The sequence below is a fragment of the Bactrocera tryoni genome, chromosome 2 (genome assembly GCF_016617805.1).
Source record: "Bactrocera tryoni isolate S06 chromosome 2, CSIRO_BtryS06_freeze2, whole genome shotgun sequence".
Taxonomy (NCBI): domain Eukaryota; kingdom Metazoa; phylum Arthropoda; class Insecta; order Diptera; family Tephritidae; genus Bactrocera; species Bactrocera tryoni.
The window spans coordinates 75,483,405-75,499,243 of record NC_052500.1 but is presented as its reverse complement, the minus strand read 5'-3'; the positions used below and the strand labels follow the sequence as shown (position 1 = coordinate 75,499,243).

At 35.8% G+C, this 15,839-nt stretch overlaps 1 protein-coding gene across 1 annotated transcript in view; it reads left to right on the top strand.

The window, feature by feature from the left end:
- Positions 1–5,582, top strand: part of LOC120768665 — a 74,416-nt gene extending 68,834 nt beyond the window's left edge. The window contains exon 3 of the mRNA XM_040095443.1: positions 5,091–5,582. Coding sequence (XP_039951377.1) covers positions 5,091–5,582 — 492 coding nt within the window. The remainder of the gene's footprint in view (positions 1–5,090) is intronic.
- The last annotated feature ends 10,257 nt before the right edge of the window (positions 5,583–15,839 follow it).

Here is a 15,839-nt window from a genome sequence, read left to right as displayed (position 1 = left end):
GGTATCTGAAAAATTATTGAAAAAACGATTTTTTATGATGGTTATGGGCTTTTCCAATGAGAACATCTTTTAAAATGCACCAGATTATATATGAAAATAAACAATTATGCTGTCTAATACTTAGTGATCAACTACAAAACAAAATTATTGCATTCTGTTCTTAAAAGGTTCAACTTTACGCGACTCCACTGTATACATATACAAATGCAGTGCTTAAAAGCATATGTCGAAGTGTATTCATAAATATATAGTTGTGTTTGCGTTCAGTTTTTCTGCGCATTTGCTGTAACGCGCACCCGTAAGTTAATCACCATTCATTTAACGAGTTTTTCCATGTGGGCGCCTGAAAGCGCGCAACACAAAAGCGCCATCAACGCAGCGCCGCTGAATGAAGCGCACATTTGCACGTGAGTGTGCGAGTGTTAGTGTGTATTTGCACGTGAGTGTGTCTGTGTGCACCATTTTGCATTTAAAGTCCGTGCAAAAAGCGCGTTTAGGCTTTTTGGCTAAAGATTTTTCGCTATTTGTGAAATTAACGCCATTTTTTTGCCCGCGCATCGGCACAAAGCGGTAAACTTTCGCAGAAAAATCTAGATGAAAAACAAGTAAACCGAATAACGCCGTGTGGTATTTCTGTGCTTTTGACAGCTGGACTTGACCCGCAAGAGATTTCAGCATCAGCGCTTGCCATATGAGCTGCACCACTTAATTTGAGTGCAACTTGCAGCTGCGCGCACTTTACGCCACCGCGCGCCGTGCTTTCTTCAATGCCCACTTTTAATTAATGTCTTTCGTATAATTTTCAACGGTATTTCTCTGTAGATTTCATTGCCGCATTTTCTGTGTAGCAGCCAAGAGTTTTTACTTGTTCATGTGTGTATGTATGTGTGTGCTTGTTTGCTTCATTTTTATTGTTCCTCTTCACTTGATATTCTCCTGCGGTTATAATTATCATTACTCAACGGTGTTTCTTCTGCTCGGATTTCATTTTGTGGTTGTTGTTGTTTTATTTTTGTAATTTTTCATCGTTTCCCTTCTTTTTTTTGCTGCTGCACAGGTGAGGTAAGGTCAGTCATTTAATTGGCAGCCATGCAAAATTTTTCGCAGCTGAGTGCATCAGTGCGTTTGCGAAAAGCAGTGAGTAGCAAAAAAAAAAAACAGTAAAAACATTAACTTTGGCTGCAACGAAGCCATGATACCCTGCACATGTGAATTTCTTATGACATTAAAGGATATAAAATATCTATATATTGATTTTGACATTTTGGTTTGTATGGCAGCTATATGCTATATTGGCCCGATCTGAAAAATATGTTTGGATATTGTAGCGATCCCTTGTTTGATAATCTGTGCCAAATTTTGTAAAGATAATTTCAAAAATAAACCACTTTCCCATATAGGAACTTGAATTGGATTGGTCAGTTTGTATGACAGCTATATGCAATAGTGGTCTGATCTGAAAAATATTTTCGGGTATTGTGGCAATGCCTTGGATAATAAGCTGTGCCAAATATCGTAAAGATAATTTCGAAAATAAACCACTTTCCCATATAAGAACTTGAATTGGATTGGTCAGTTTGTATGACAGCTATATGCTATAGTGGTCTGATCTAAAAAACATTTTCGGGTATTGTGGCAATGCCTTGGATAATAAGCTGTGCCAAATATCGTAAAGATAATTTCGAAAATAAACCACTTTCCCATATAAGAACTTGAATTGGATTGGTCAGTTTGTATGACAGCTATATGCTATAGTGGTCTGATCTAAAAAATATTCTCGGGTATTGTTGCAATGATTTGAGTACCAATCTGTGCCAAATTTTGTATAGATAATTTCGAAAATAGACAACTTTGTCATACAAGAACTTGAATTGGGTCGGACAGTTTGTATGACAGCTAGTATATGCTATAATGGTCCGATATGAACAATTTATTAGTAGATTGTAGCGCCGTTTTAGAAAACATTTACAAACTTCTTGGCAAACTTAATACACCCCATTCAGGGTATAAAAATAATGCGTAACGGAAAACGCGTAGCATACATTACGGCGTTTAACAAATTAAAATTTTGCGGTCGAGCGGTAGTTTGACATACTTCTGCTACGTTGAATTATGAGCGTATTTTCATATTTGATACAGTTGTATTTTCTGTCTACAGCAACACACATGTCATACAACAACACATATAAACAGTCAGAACAGCAATATATTAACACTCGCACATGCTCATGCGAGCGAATTTATAATTGAAGTGTCATTTTCAGCAGTTGAGCAGCAAGTTCATTTCGCTGTGTTCGTAAAATTTGTTGAATTTCTTCGAAAAAAATTGTCGATATTCTGAAATTTTGGTGCTTTCTTTTTTGCGAGCATTCATATATTTTATAAAAGAAATTCGTATTTACTTGAGTTGCCATGCGGGTCTTGAAGGAATTAGCTTACGAATATTAAAGAAAATATTTCAGATTTTTTTTAAAGTAACTAAATATAAAGTTGTAATATAAAAACTTTATTAGCTCTTCTGTTACTCTGATTAATTTTTTTTTTTTAATTTTTACTGGAAACGTATAGAAAAATTGGCATTGTCTTTTAGGAGCTCTAAAATGCCTTCATCAGTTCGTCATTAAAAAAAATGCTGATTTTAAGTACTTCGTGGGTGGTCTGACCAAAAATATGATCAACATATTCTGCTTTTAGTTTTTTATACTTAGCCCAGCTCCAACTTCCTTAAACCGTTTGCAACTTTTATTTTCTAAAGGTCTGTAGGTTTTGATATAAATGTAGGAGAAGTTTGTAGCCTAGCTCGACAAATTTCTCAAAATTCTCCAGGAAGTCGATGTAGATCATAGCTTACGAATCACGGTTGGCATCACTTTTCCAAATTCTATGCCGTCAGGTTTGTTAGAGTAAAATTCAGCGATCTTTTGCTTTTCTTTGATGGTGGATATAGATCACATCTTATGCATCTCAGAAAAGTTGTGGCATCATATTTCTGGTTAATATATGGTAACTCTTTGCCTTTTTTGGAGCTAGATCTCCGGTGCGGTCTGGAAGGATTGTTATAAAACAGTCTTGAGGCTCTTTTCTTTTCCCAGATGCTCGATAAAGATCACATCCTATTAAACACAGCAACCATGGGTATTGCATTTTCGGTCATTAGGTCAGGGTTTTTGTTCTACGAAGGAGAAGTGAAGTTATTGTTTCGTCTTGATCTCTGGTGTGTATCTGTGGACCGCATATAGTCGCAGGTCGCTAAATGACGCATCTTCTGTTTGGGGTTAAAGAGCGTTACACACTGGTCTGTGATTTTTGTTCAGAGTGAACTAGTGGAGCATCTACCGAGTCGAAAGCGTTTTCAAGCCTAAAATTTCATGCAAAATATGGTCTACGCGTTTCTTTGAGATGGCGGCTGTTTTATTCCATATGTTTAATAAGTGGTCTGAAAAGGACGAGATCCGGTACTTTTGTAATGTTATCCGTCATGGTAGTCTATTTTCTGGCGAACCGTATTTTTAATTTTTCTAAAGTTTGAGGCACGAACAGGAACTGAAATTTTGACATTAACCGTCTAGGATCTGCATGTATGATAGTACTGTCTTATGAGAGACTATCTGAAGACCCTCTACTCTGGTCTGCTGTGAAGCAGAGTATCGAAAAAGACCCGAATGAGTCCAACCGGCATCGCAAGCGAGAATTGAAGCTGTGCTCATATACCTGAATGAGGATTTCGCATAAGGATCTTGGGTTTGCAAAATCGCACTCGTGCAAGCGTTGAAGCTGCACGATCATGAAGCGCGATGCACGTTGGGTTAACGGGTCACCGATTCAGATTTTCTGAAAAAATTTCTTTTTTTGTGAAGTTGCTTGTCTATTCAAAAAGTCTCAAGACAATTGACGCCTTCGAAAAGAATACTCCGCGTGTTATTGCTGACATACGGCCTCAATTGCTGTAAAAATTGGTCGAAATTTGGGCCACTCGGCTGGAATTTAATCGAACCAACCGCGACAGTCACTTGTCCGATATAAAAATACTGAATTCTTGGCCATAAGATTAAATCATATGCATCTTTATTTATTCTTGAAAACCTCATGTCTAAAAAAACACCCTTTATTTGAATGTACAGCCTGAAATTTGAACGGCAGCTTTGTTGTCATACAGTAACATGCCTTAAAGAATACTGACAAAAGAATATAAAAGTAAGTTCATGTTTGATATTCATACGAAGTTCATCAATCACCACTGTCTTGTTGGCACAGATCATAGACTTCACGTAGCCCCAATGGAAACAGTCTAAAGACGTCAAATCGTCAAATCGCACGACGGAGACGGCCAATTGATTGGGTTATTTCTAACACATTCACCAAACTTGGTTTTCAATAAATCTATTGTGGCATTCGCTGTGTGGCTTGTAGCGCCATCCTGTGGGACTATATTTTCTAAGTATATAGCATCCAATTCGGGCCAAAAACATTCGGTTATCATTGAGCGGTAGCATTCCCAATCACAATAACATGCCGGTCTTGATCATCACGGAAGAAGTACTAAGCACAATGACGCCGCCGGCCCATAAACTGCACCAAACCGGCATTTTTTCGAGATGCAATGGTGACTCAATTGTTGATCAGACAGGACGATTATGACGAAGATAAATTGGGCGTAGCGCTCTTTAAGTTGAGGCCACTGATTTCGAATTTCGATAGTAAATTTTAATAATTTCTACTCTTTGTTGGATTCCATGATGAAATGACAAACCTTACTGAAGAGCAAAAGTCAAAAGAGTGAAAAAAATATGACATCGTTTGTTGTCGCCTATCGGTCTGCTTTTGCAGCGTCCCTATTAAAGAATCCGTTACACCTTATATATCATATAGTACAATAAATCTTATCATATGTTGATCAAGCGATCAAAATTAAATGTCAATCAATTTTGCATGGAATACATATCTATTAGTATAGATATATATATCTTGTATACCATATAAGTACCACAAAATAAGACCATCACATGTAGTTTAAGTTTTCTCTATTTCAATTCGACACACATTTTCATTTCAATATTATCTTTTTTTCTACCCTGTGTCTTCATTTGCAGACTGGCACCGCATTGCTGATTATTTACTCAACTTTCGCCGCCATTTACTACTCGAAAGTAAATCCATTGGTGTCCGATTATGACTACACCGACTACTTGGGTGGCGCACGATCGCTGAGCGGTGGCGACGATGACTTCATCGATGATGACAGTGACGGTGAGAGCGGTGGCAAGCATGGACGACGCAGCAGCTGGCTGGATGCAATGTTGCCACGCGCTGGACGCACAATGAAATATATACTCGATGCGCTCGATAAACTGCCCGTGGATCATCGTGAGGCGGACGCAGCGATGCGTGGCGAACGTGCAGGCGCAGCGACGACAAATGAGCAGGCGATTGGTGAAGGCGATGCAACAGGAAATGCGTATGAAAATGAAAATGACGATGACGCTAACGTTGCAACGAGACAAAGCGCGGAGGAAGTAGGTAGCGAAGCGGCGCCTGAAGAATTGGAGACAACGCAGCGGCAAGTGCGCGCCTATGCGGCTTGACGGCGTTAATGAGTGTATGCTGTAGTAATTTCTACGTTCGATTGGTCACGAGACACACAGGCGCAGGCATACTGATTTATATTTTTATACTTGTATATGTAATATGTCTCACATATTTTCAGGCCCTGCAGCCTTGGTAGCTATAAAAAGGCGTAGCCATAAATTCTGACGCAATTATTTACAATAATTTTCTTTATTTTCTGCATTCTTTGTTTTTGTTTGGGTTGCTTTTTATTATTTTTTTTTAAATTTATTTTTAATTTTTTTTAATTTTTTCTTATTTTTTTTCTTTTTTTGTTTATTTTTTTATTATTGCTTGTTTGCCTCATTGCTTTACGCGCTGCTTGCATGTCGTCCGCTCACATTAACGTTATTTATTTGCATGCAACCAATTCATTTCTGCGTATAATTTCTGTTTTTCGTTTTGTTGTTGCATTGCAATTTTCCTTTTCAACTTTTTTATTATTTTTATTTTTGCATTTGCATTTAATTTTCTCTCTTTCATTTTCTCATTGATTTATGGCGTAGAATTTTGTGGCACACACTGCCAGTCGCTGTGGCACCAACGCAGACGACACATTTGGCGCTGTCATTGCCTTCGCCGAGCAATTTCGACCACAGCTGCTGGCTTGTAGTACTTTAATTTCACTAAAAGACATTTGATTCAGCAGTATTTGGCGTGGCATTAAGCGTGCTCTGCGAAATGACGCAATCGAAAAGCAATTCATATTAATTTTAAACAACAATATTTTAATAAAAAATTCTGTTTACGTTTTTAGCTACATAAGCGAACGCATATTTTAAGTTATAATTTAAATGCACTCGAAGGTCTTTTGGTGAAATTCATTTCTGTGTCTTGTGGCCGAAAATAAGTTTTTTTTTATTTTTTTAACAAAAAATGTATAGAAATTACTATAACGGTATATATACTTAATGTATAAAATAATTGTCTTATAAGCACTCAGTGAGCTATGATAACTGTTAATGATATAAATGAAAATAAAATTGTACGAAAAAAATAAAAGTAGTATACATTTAGGGGCGGATAAAATTTAAATAAAATTAAGGAATTAATGATACATTTATGTTAATACTGATTTATGTAGTGGAAGCATTAGGACAGCTGTAACTTCTTCAATACTTTGATGCATTACGAACCACACCAACAATGACTACCAATATCTTTCTGAACATAAACAGAGATATTGCTGGTTCGTGTAGCTCAACAATGATGCGCTCGCTTCCGTTCTGAAAATTTCGATGTGAAAGACGCACTTCGCTCTGGTCGACCTTTCATTGAAAAAGTCGATGAAATTATGAAAAATATTGACCAGAACCGTCACATAAGCAGCCACGACATCGATAAGGGGCTTAACATTCATCATCAACGGGCCGTCAAAAACGATGGCCAGGGCTAGGCTCGGCGGCCTGGTGATCCAAGTATTTTAGAATTAAATCACAGTTTGCGAGTTTTTCAGAGTACCCGGACTCGCAGTCATCCAAGTACCCATATTTGCTGAATGTGAGGGTAATTTTAGCGGTCATATAGCTTGCCGCCGGTGCTATATGCAGTATGGTATAGTTAGTGTGATTCGTAGGGCTCCACAAATACTGAACACTCACCAATTTTTTCACGAGTATAGTGTTTTACAGTGCGATCTACCACACAAAATTTCCATAGAACATTTCGGGCTTAATTATTGCTTCATAGAGCCAAAGAACTACTTTCGGTAAGAGTCCCACTTTTTCACAAAGGCTTGACTGTAGCAGTTCAGTGCACTACACGTTGCTATCCTTGCTTTTTCCTCTTTATTGAGTTTCCATGGTAGCTTGCTGTATAAGACGCGTTCCCCCGATTAGTGGTAGAAGCGGTTCTCGGATACTCCCTAGTGAATAAACCAATACTAGAATTTATGAAGAGATCGTTTCAGCAGATCAGTTGCTAACAATGCTAAAGTAATCCTAAGTTAGCTCAGAAATTTTCCCTTACCAAAGAGAGCTCCATCGTCAGCGTAAGTAAACACCCGGCACCATCAAGCTTTTCCTGTAGACTTTGATCCAGAGAAAGGCGAGTGATCTACCCCTTCTGCGGTGCCTGCTTACATTGCGTGCTCTTGCAATATAGAGAAGACGAATTACTTAAGGTTTGATTCTACTCCAAACCTATTCAGTGCTCCATTCAGCTTCATTGTTGAATGCTCCGAGAAATCCGGGAAAGTACCTACTGCCAACTCTTTGTTTCTAATGCTTCTCTCGATCCAGGGTATAAGAGTGTACAAGACAGTGTTCACTGCCCTAGCTTTGCAATAAGGCACGCTGTGCCATAAAAGTTGATTTCTTGGAATACTAATCCTTAAGTGCAGATCAGTCAGCCTCCCTAACATCTTCAATAAAAGAGATGAAAGATTGGTTGGTCGAAAATTCTTGGCCATCACATGGGATCTCTAACCCGTAAATTATCTGCGTAATGGATACACCCAAATCGTAAAAGTTCGTTGCAGTTTCATCTAATTCTGTAGGGTAATTATGCGAAAAAGTTCCTTGCTTCACCAGTGTTACTCTTTGCATGAGCTCACTGAGAGTTGAGTAGAAGTTAACATTTTAATCTCTACCTGCATTCCTTGTAGACCCGGCTAGTGATTATTTCAGTGCAGTTGGAAAGGGCCTATGATATTTGCGCCATTTTCAAGTAAATTTGTCTCCACTCTGGCTTTAAATCTGGTCACTGCCAAGGCGACTGTTTCAGAAATAGCGGTGTATTTCATCTTGAGAGTCTTGACATTATCCATTGGGAGCCAATTGCTGGTAAAGAACTTGTCTTCTCCATTTTAATATTTACAGGGATTTGAACCCACGTTCGTTCACGCGAGTGTCATGAATTCATTTACTCGGCTACTATACTTAAATACTCTTACCATAACATTACCTGTTATAAAAATTAAATTTAAAGTATCGTATTATTAAAATTGTTGTGTAATTTAATAAGGCAAAATGTGCTTGAAGCATGAAGTGAAGCCTCACTTTCTTGCCAATTCTACATAGTATTTCCTAATTCATGCATTGAAGAAATGCTCGTCACTCGTGGTCTACTCGTCAACAAGGGCGCATTAGTTTTCGCACTTTATATAATTACAAGTGAGGGTGGAAAACAAGATATTTGGAATTGTTTAGAAAAGGGATGGTGTTCCATTGACTTTAGTAAAATGCTGGAAACGGTGGATGTCATACGTAAGTACGACGCAAATATAACTGAACTTAACATTCAAAAATATAATGTATTTAAATATATACTTTTTGTTGTTGTACATCCAGTTAATGGTGTAGGTCGAAAATGTAGTTTAGTACAAGCGATCACTATGGAAATAATAGATCGTTAACTGAAGTACAAAACAAAGTATCATCGAAATTATCGAAACCAGTTTTTTGTTGCTTACGATACACTACATATGTATATAATATATTAAAATTTAAAGCTTCCGCTCTCAGATATAACCAATATCTAACCAATATATAACCATGTTATAACCAAAACGGATGTTTATTTATTTTGCATTTTGAGTGACGATAAGTACGTTGAACCATTAAGAAAAGTATATGTGTCTTCGCTCCCTAATAGATACAATGTAAGTATCGCAAAAATCATGTAGGTGTGTCTTACTCCTCTAATAGATTTAATATAAGTATATATAATAGATTCAATGTAAGTATGTATATATTTCAAAAATCTTGTATGTGTGTCTTCGTCCTCAAAAATCCCTCAATTTTTTATGATGATTGTTTGTCCTTAAGGCGTTGATTTTACTCCGGCAGGTAGTCCACCCAGGCCCCATAGTATAACAAATAAAATTATTTCCAACTTTTCAATTAATTTCAGACGGTTTGTTTAGATTATTATGTGCAAAATTTTAAATATGTAGTTTTATTAACCATTTGCATCCTTTGTATAATATTATTATTAGCATTAATATTATCTCCTTACTTGCTGTTGTCTGAAATTTTCTTCAAAAAGCTCACTTTTCGTCATTCGGTAGCATTTAGTGCAATCGGTGGCATATATTGATATAAAAATCGCATGCAATAAATATGTGTTTGATAAGAAATCGCATGCGAAAAATTTAATTTGATATAAAAATTAAAAAAAAAAATCGAATTCGCCTTGGTTGCATATTTGGATTGATATAAAAATTGCATGCAATAAGTTTAAAACCAAACAAAATAGTTGAGAATTCGCAGAAATGAAAGACAAACGAAAGAAAAAGAAGCATAACTTCAATAATGCACAAGCATACAAACATACATATGCGCAGCAGCAGCAAGGAAAGAGGTAACAATCAGCGATCCATTGTATATTTTTTTCATGCATAACCAAACCATAATTAGGACAACGCAATACAGTGGTGTTGGTGGTAAGCTCTTGAAAAGTTACGACGAGCACGTAGGTTCGAATCCCAACAGAATTTATTTTTAATTGAATATGTCACCAACCAAAAATTGAAACATTGTTCTACAAAAACAACAACAGCATAAGCATGGCAACATTGTGTTGTTGGTAGAAAAGCCGAGCTGTGCCGAAAGAAACGAACAAACGATCGCCGATTGTCACCGCTTCGCTTGCTGCTCGAACATCTTCGCAGACAAGGTTGCGTAGATTCATATTGAGCAAGGTTGCGCAACCTGAATCTATCGTAACCTTTTCCGAACTCGTATAAGAAGTATAACTTCAAAAAAACATGTTCAAGGAGGTTTGTTTCTTCCTCCCTCTCAGAATGTTCATTATCAGAAATATTTTAATGAAATATGTAGTTTCATTAACCACTAGCATCCTTTGTATAATATTATTATTGGTATTAATATTATCTCCTTACTTGCTGTTGCCTGAAATTTTCTTTGAAACGCTCACTTTTCGTCATTCAGTAGCATTCTTCAGAAAATTGCAAAAAAATCGAAATCGAGTGCAATCGGTTGCACATATTGATATAAAACCGCATGCAAAAAATTTAATTTGAGATAAAAATTCAAAAAAAAAAAAGAATCGAATTCGCATTGGTTGCATATTTGGATTGATATAAAAATTGCATGCAATAAATTTAATTTTAGGAAAAAATTTCAAAATCGCATTGGTTGGATAATCGGATTGATATATAAATCACATATTGTATTTGATAAAATATATAATGCAAAAAATATGTGTTTGAGAAGCGAATATCTTGTTTGAAATTTTCTTTGAAAAGCGGACTTACTGTCATTTATTATCAAAAAACAATTCGAAATCGCATTGGCTGGATATTTGGATTGCAATAAATTTGCATTTGAAAAAAAAAAAATCGCATGCAATAAATATCTGTTTGTGCAAATGAAAATTTGTGAATGTAACATAGTATGTATTGGCAAAAAGCTAAATTTGTTGCATACTTTAAGGCAGCACGAGTTTTCAAACAAATACACAGTAATATAAGAATATTATTATTTATTTCATGCCATTGAGACAAAATGTTAGGTACGCTTCAATTAGTATTTATGTAATTTTCCAAAAATTTATGGTTTACGAAAAACCAGAACTTAAATCGTTCTGGTCCAAAGGCGCATGCAACATTATGCGCGCTTTTAAATAGCTACTTGCATTACAAAAGTGAGAAGCTTATTTCCTTCACAATAAATCAATATTTTACAACACGCTGTGTACGGTACTACATACATACATACATACATATAAAAACAAACATACGTTATAGTATAAGGTATGGATATTTCTCTGCATCTGCACGACTGCAGTCATATTGCTCTGCGTGCAACCGTTTGAGCACACGAGTGTAATAAGTAATTTTTTAATTAAAAATCATCAAAGAGTAAGAATAATAATGAATTCGGGGTAAGTGTGTGGGGCGCTGTAATTGTTTTATTGAGAAGTAATTAAACGCATGTAATTAAAATTATAAGGAGTACAAAATATTGCAGGACCAAATTAAAAGTATTGAAAAGAAGACTGGCATGTGGAGAATTGACTAGCAAAGGATGTGCTTATAATGTGGCGAGGGAAATAAATTGTGCACTTAAACTTATGAATTAAACGAGGATGTGTGTGAGCATATGTAATAGGCAAGCGAAGTAAATAGTTAATGTATAAGAGATAACTTTTTTGAAAAAATTATGAATTTAATATGCAAAACTAAAATATCGGTTTTTCGTTTAACAGTGGCAAAGGAAAACTTACTCCTGCCATATCACTTCCCACACATCTTATTAATCAATGAATTTATTAAGAGAACAATTCATTGAGCAAACAATTTCACATTTTGGACCCGTCGATTGGCCACCAAAATCGTGTGATATCATACTGTTAGACTTTTTCCTGGAGCTCCATTCGCCAGTTACCAGTTGAAATGCTCGAACGAGTCATCGAAAATTGGACCGAATGGCTGGACCTTCTGATACATAGTCGCGACCAACATTTGAAAAAGATAATCTTCAAAAAGTAAATGCAAAAGAATGTTCTTTCGAATGATTATAAACATTCCTCATTTTGAATTTTTTAAATTTCTGTGTGTTTTTATTTAAAAAACTAGGGAACCTCGAAATGGATTATCCTTTATGTACTATATCTAACATGGTCTCCGATGTTTCCTTTTGGGTGTTACAAATTTCGTGGTAAGTTTAAAGGGTATATGTTCAAGTTATATACATACCTCAGGCGAACTGTTTTCAATATAAAAATTCATTTTTAATTTGGTCTAGAAAATAAACTCATTATTGGCACCACTTGTAAAATTATCATTTTCCTTTAAATCTCACCGTATTTAAGAAATTTTATAAAAAATACACCTCAGGAGCGCTCTTTCTCAACTAAAAAGTTCATATACTTGAGAGCTTTGAAAATATCATAAGTAGATGCTACTCTTTATTATCGTAGCATAAGAAATCGAACAGTTATATCTGTTTCATATGATTATTTTTCTAAGTTGGCAACTCTGTTAATAATATCATACGAATATTGCTTAGGAATCTCAAATACTTTATGAAATTAAATTAGACTCAGCTGAAAAAGTATTGTAAGAAAATTTCCCGAAAAATATACATACCTCGGGGAAATTTTTTTAAAATGAAAAATTCGTATTCAATTATCATAGGTACGTGCTACTCTGTATTATAAAACCCAACATTTTTGTAAGAGAAAATTTCCCAAAAAATATACCTCGGGGAAATTTTTTTAAATTGAAATATTCGTACTCTATTATCATAGGTACGTGCTGCTCTGCATTATAAAACATAACTTTCTTGCAAGAGAAAATTTCCCAAAAAATATATCTTGAGGAAGTTGTTTTCAATTGAAAAATTCACATTCGATTATCTTAGGAACATTCTACTCTGTATTATAAAACCCAACATTTTTGTAAGAGACAATTTCCTAAAAAATATACCTCGGGGAAATTTTTTTCAATTGAAAAATTCACATTCGATTATCATAGTTACGTGCTACACTATATTATAAAACCCAACATTCTTGTAAGAGACAATTTCCTAAAAAATATACCTTGGGGAAATTTTTTTCAAATTGAAAAATTCACATTCGATTATCATAGGTACGTGCTACTCTGCTTGCTACCTTCTTCTGTGCGCGTTCTTATGAGCACTCGAAATTATGGTAAAGATATCATCTTTCTAGTACAGCTGGTTTCCAAATTTAGCAACTCTAGTAAGATTTGCATGTGAATATTTCTTTTGAATCTCAAATAGTTCGTAGTGATCAAGTTGAGGAAGGGTGTAAAATAAACTTTAATAGGGGTTTTGACTTACTTCTTCCATGATAGATACCAAAAAGTTGACAAGAGTTCTCTCTACCAATCAAAATTTTTAAGGTACGGATTACCTACCATCCACTCTAGCTTCAGACTATCAGATTACTGTAAAGTCTTTCAATCGGAAGTGCCTGCCATTAAGGTAAGTAAATGGATCGAAGTGCAGCTTCCTTCAGAGCCGTATGTATTCCTTACGAGAGTCGAGTGGAAAAAAATGGTCGAGACTGATCGTTATGCATTCGATTGCCCAGGAGCTGAATATTGCTTAGAAAGACGTTTGTAATAATTTAAATAAAGCTGTGGCCGTTATGTGGTTTAAGAGAGGGTGCAGAAGAACTCAATACCTCTTGGAAATCGACTCAATATATTTCGGTTTATATTTTTATCAATACTGAACTTGTTGCAAAAGACCTAAATCATTTGCGAGCACTACATCGAGTTGAGGTCGAAAAAATATGCTTGGCATCGGCACTGGGGATCCGGAAGACGCATCATTTTGTGTGATGAGATGTGGGCTTATAAATATGATGTCGAAGCTGTTCAACAATCTAACGTTTGGCGCTCCACAACTGAGACGAAACCCTAAAAACTTGAATTCTTAGAAGGCACTGTATGCCAACTCAGTCGAGGCTGTGTTCCATCTTGGCTGTTACGAATATTTTAAAATACTTTCTTAGCTTAAGAATGATAATGACAAATTTCTCGGACAATTCATAATATTTGAAGTCGCTTAATTAACATCCAATCCGACTAACCACTCTGAATTTTTTCGGATTTGGTATCGTTGCTGTGCCATAATTTTCTTCTTTGACTGCGTATTCCACAAATACCGTCTCACAAGCGAACGGCGCTACTGTTATCTCATAAGACGTGCGGCAATGTAAGCCACTGCTAACACAATTTCCAAAGCAGCAGCTAGGGACCAAAAGTCAACAGCTGCGATCAGCTGCTCGTCAAAGCCAAAGTGTTGAGTGTAGATCAGCAGAACTTGAGTGAAGAATCAAATATGCTGCTGCTGGTAAAGTTTGAGCGAAATGAGTGAACGTAATGGGTGAGCGAAATGGAAGAATAAATTGAGTGAACGTTATGAGTGATCGAAAGGAGTGAGCGAAATGCGTAAGCGAAGTGAGTCAGCTTAAGCCGCATTTGGTTAGCAATAACTTCTTTCAAGAACCAACTAAATTTGGTGATGGCGCAGCAAACGGCCGTGATATGAAATCAATCAGCAGACAGAAGCGAAGAATTACATATTAATGTGTTTATATATATCTCTGTAGATATACATACATATATATAAATATAGTGTTTAGCTGCCTCTCTCACCCATAAGGCGGTCGCTTCATTAGCGCATAGCCATTCTAAGTTGGTAATTGCCAAGTCAATCAACTGTTGCAAGTTGGCGATCGTTATATTTGTAGGTAGGTATATATATATACATATATTCATGAATATATGTATGTATGTGTGTGTAGAAATAATATTTTGCTGCGATTTATGAGTGTTTCTGCTGATTTTGCAAGCTACCATTCACATTTTGCATGAACTTTTCACCTGCTGACGGTTGGCCACATTTTTATTTCTTCTTGATTAACTCCCCAGACACACATATACATATATAGCTGTAGATATTTATAGCTAACCAACGTTCTGCTTAATGGCCTAGTTTCTGTGCTTTGGTTATGTCATTGCTTAGCGTTGAAAATCAGTAGCTGATTACATAAGCTTAGCTTTGGAAAATCTTAGAATTGAAGCAGTCGTAGTAGCGAACATTGCTTTGGCCACGCTCAGCTATGTGACGCAAAAGTTTAATGACTTTTTTTTGCGACTTCATATCACACTTACATTCTGCTAGAAAGCCTGCCATTCACTGCCTTTTACTAAAAGGCTGGCGCTCACAACTACAGAATTTTGTTCAAAACGGTGCTTAATGAATATGTATATTTGAAGAAAAAACTATTTTTAGCAATTCGTGGAGTAGTTTTTGCAGTATTTATATTTTTTTATTTTTCTCATTTCTTTTTGCAGTATTTTTTACCCACTTACTTTGCTTGCTTTTAGTTTGCCCTCAGCGTATGCCTGCATGTTTGTTGTTTACCACATAATTATAATTTTTTTTTGCCCACTGTACAGTTGTAAATAATTTTTGTTAGAAATTTCGCGCTTTCTCGCCAAAGGTTCTGCAGGTCACTGTCTTTCTTGACTTCGGTTATTTATTTACTTTTTCATTATTTTTTCTACGCAGTTTTTTCAACATTACTAATGATTAGTGTGCTTACATTTAACTTATATATAGTATAAATATGCAAAGAATGACATGCGTGGATTTTTAAAGAAATTTTCGAAAGTGTGCACACATAAAATATTTGCTTAAGCAATTAATGTAGCGGTTATTCAACGTCTCCTGAAAAGACACTGAAATTTATGATTTTGAGGAATGCTGAATCAAAATAACTGGAGGGCCTAA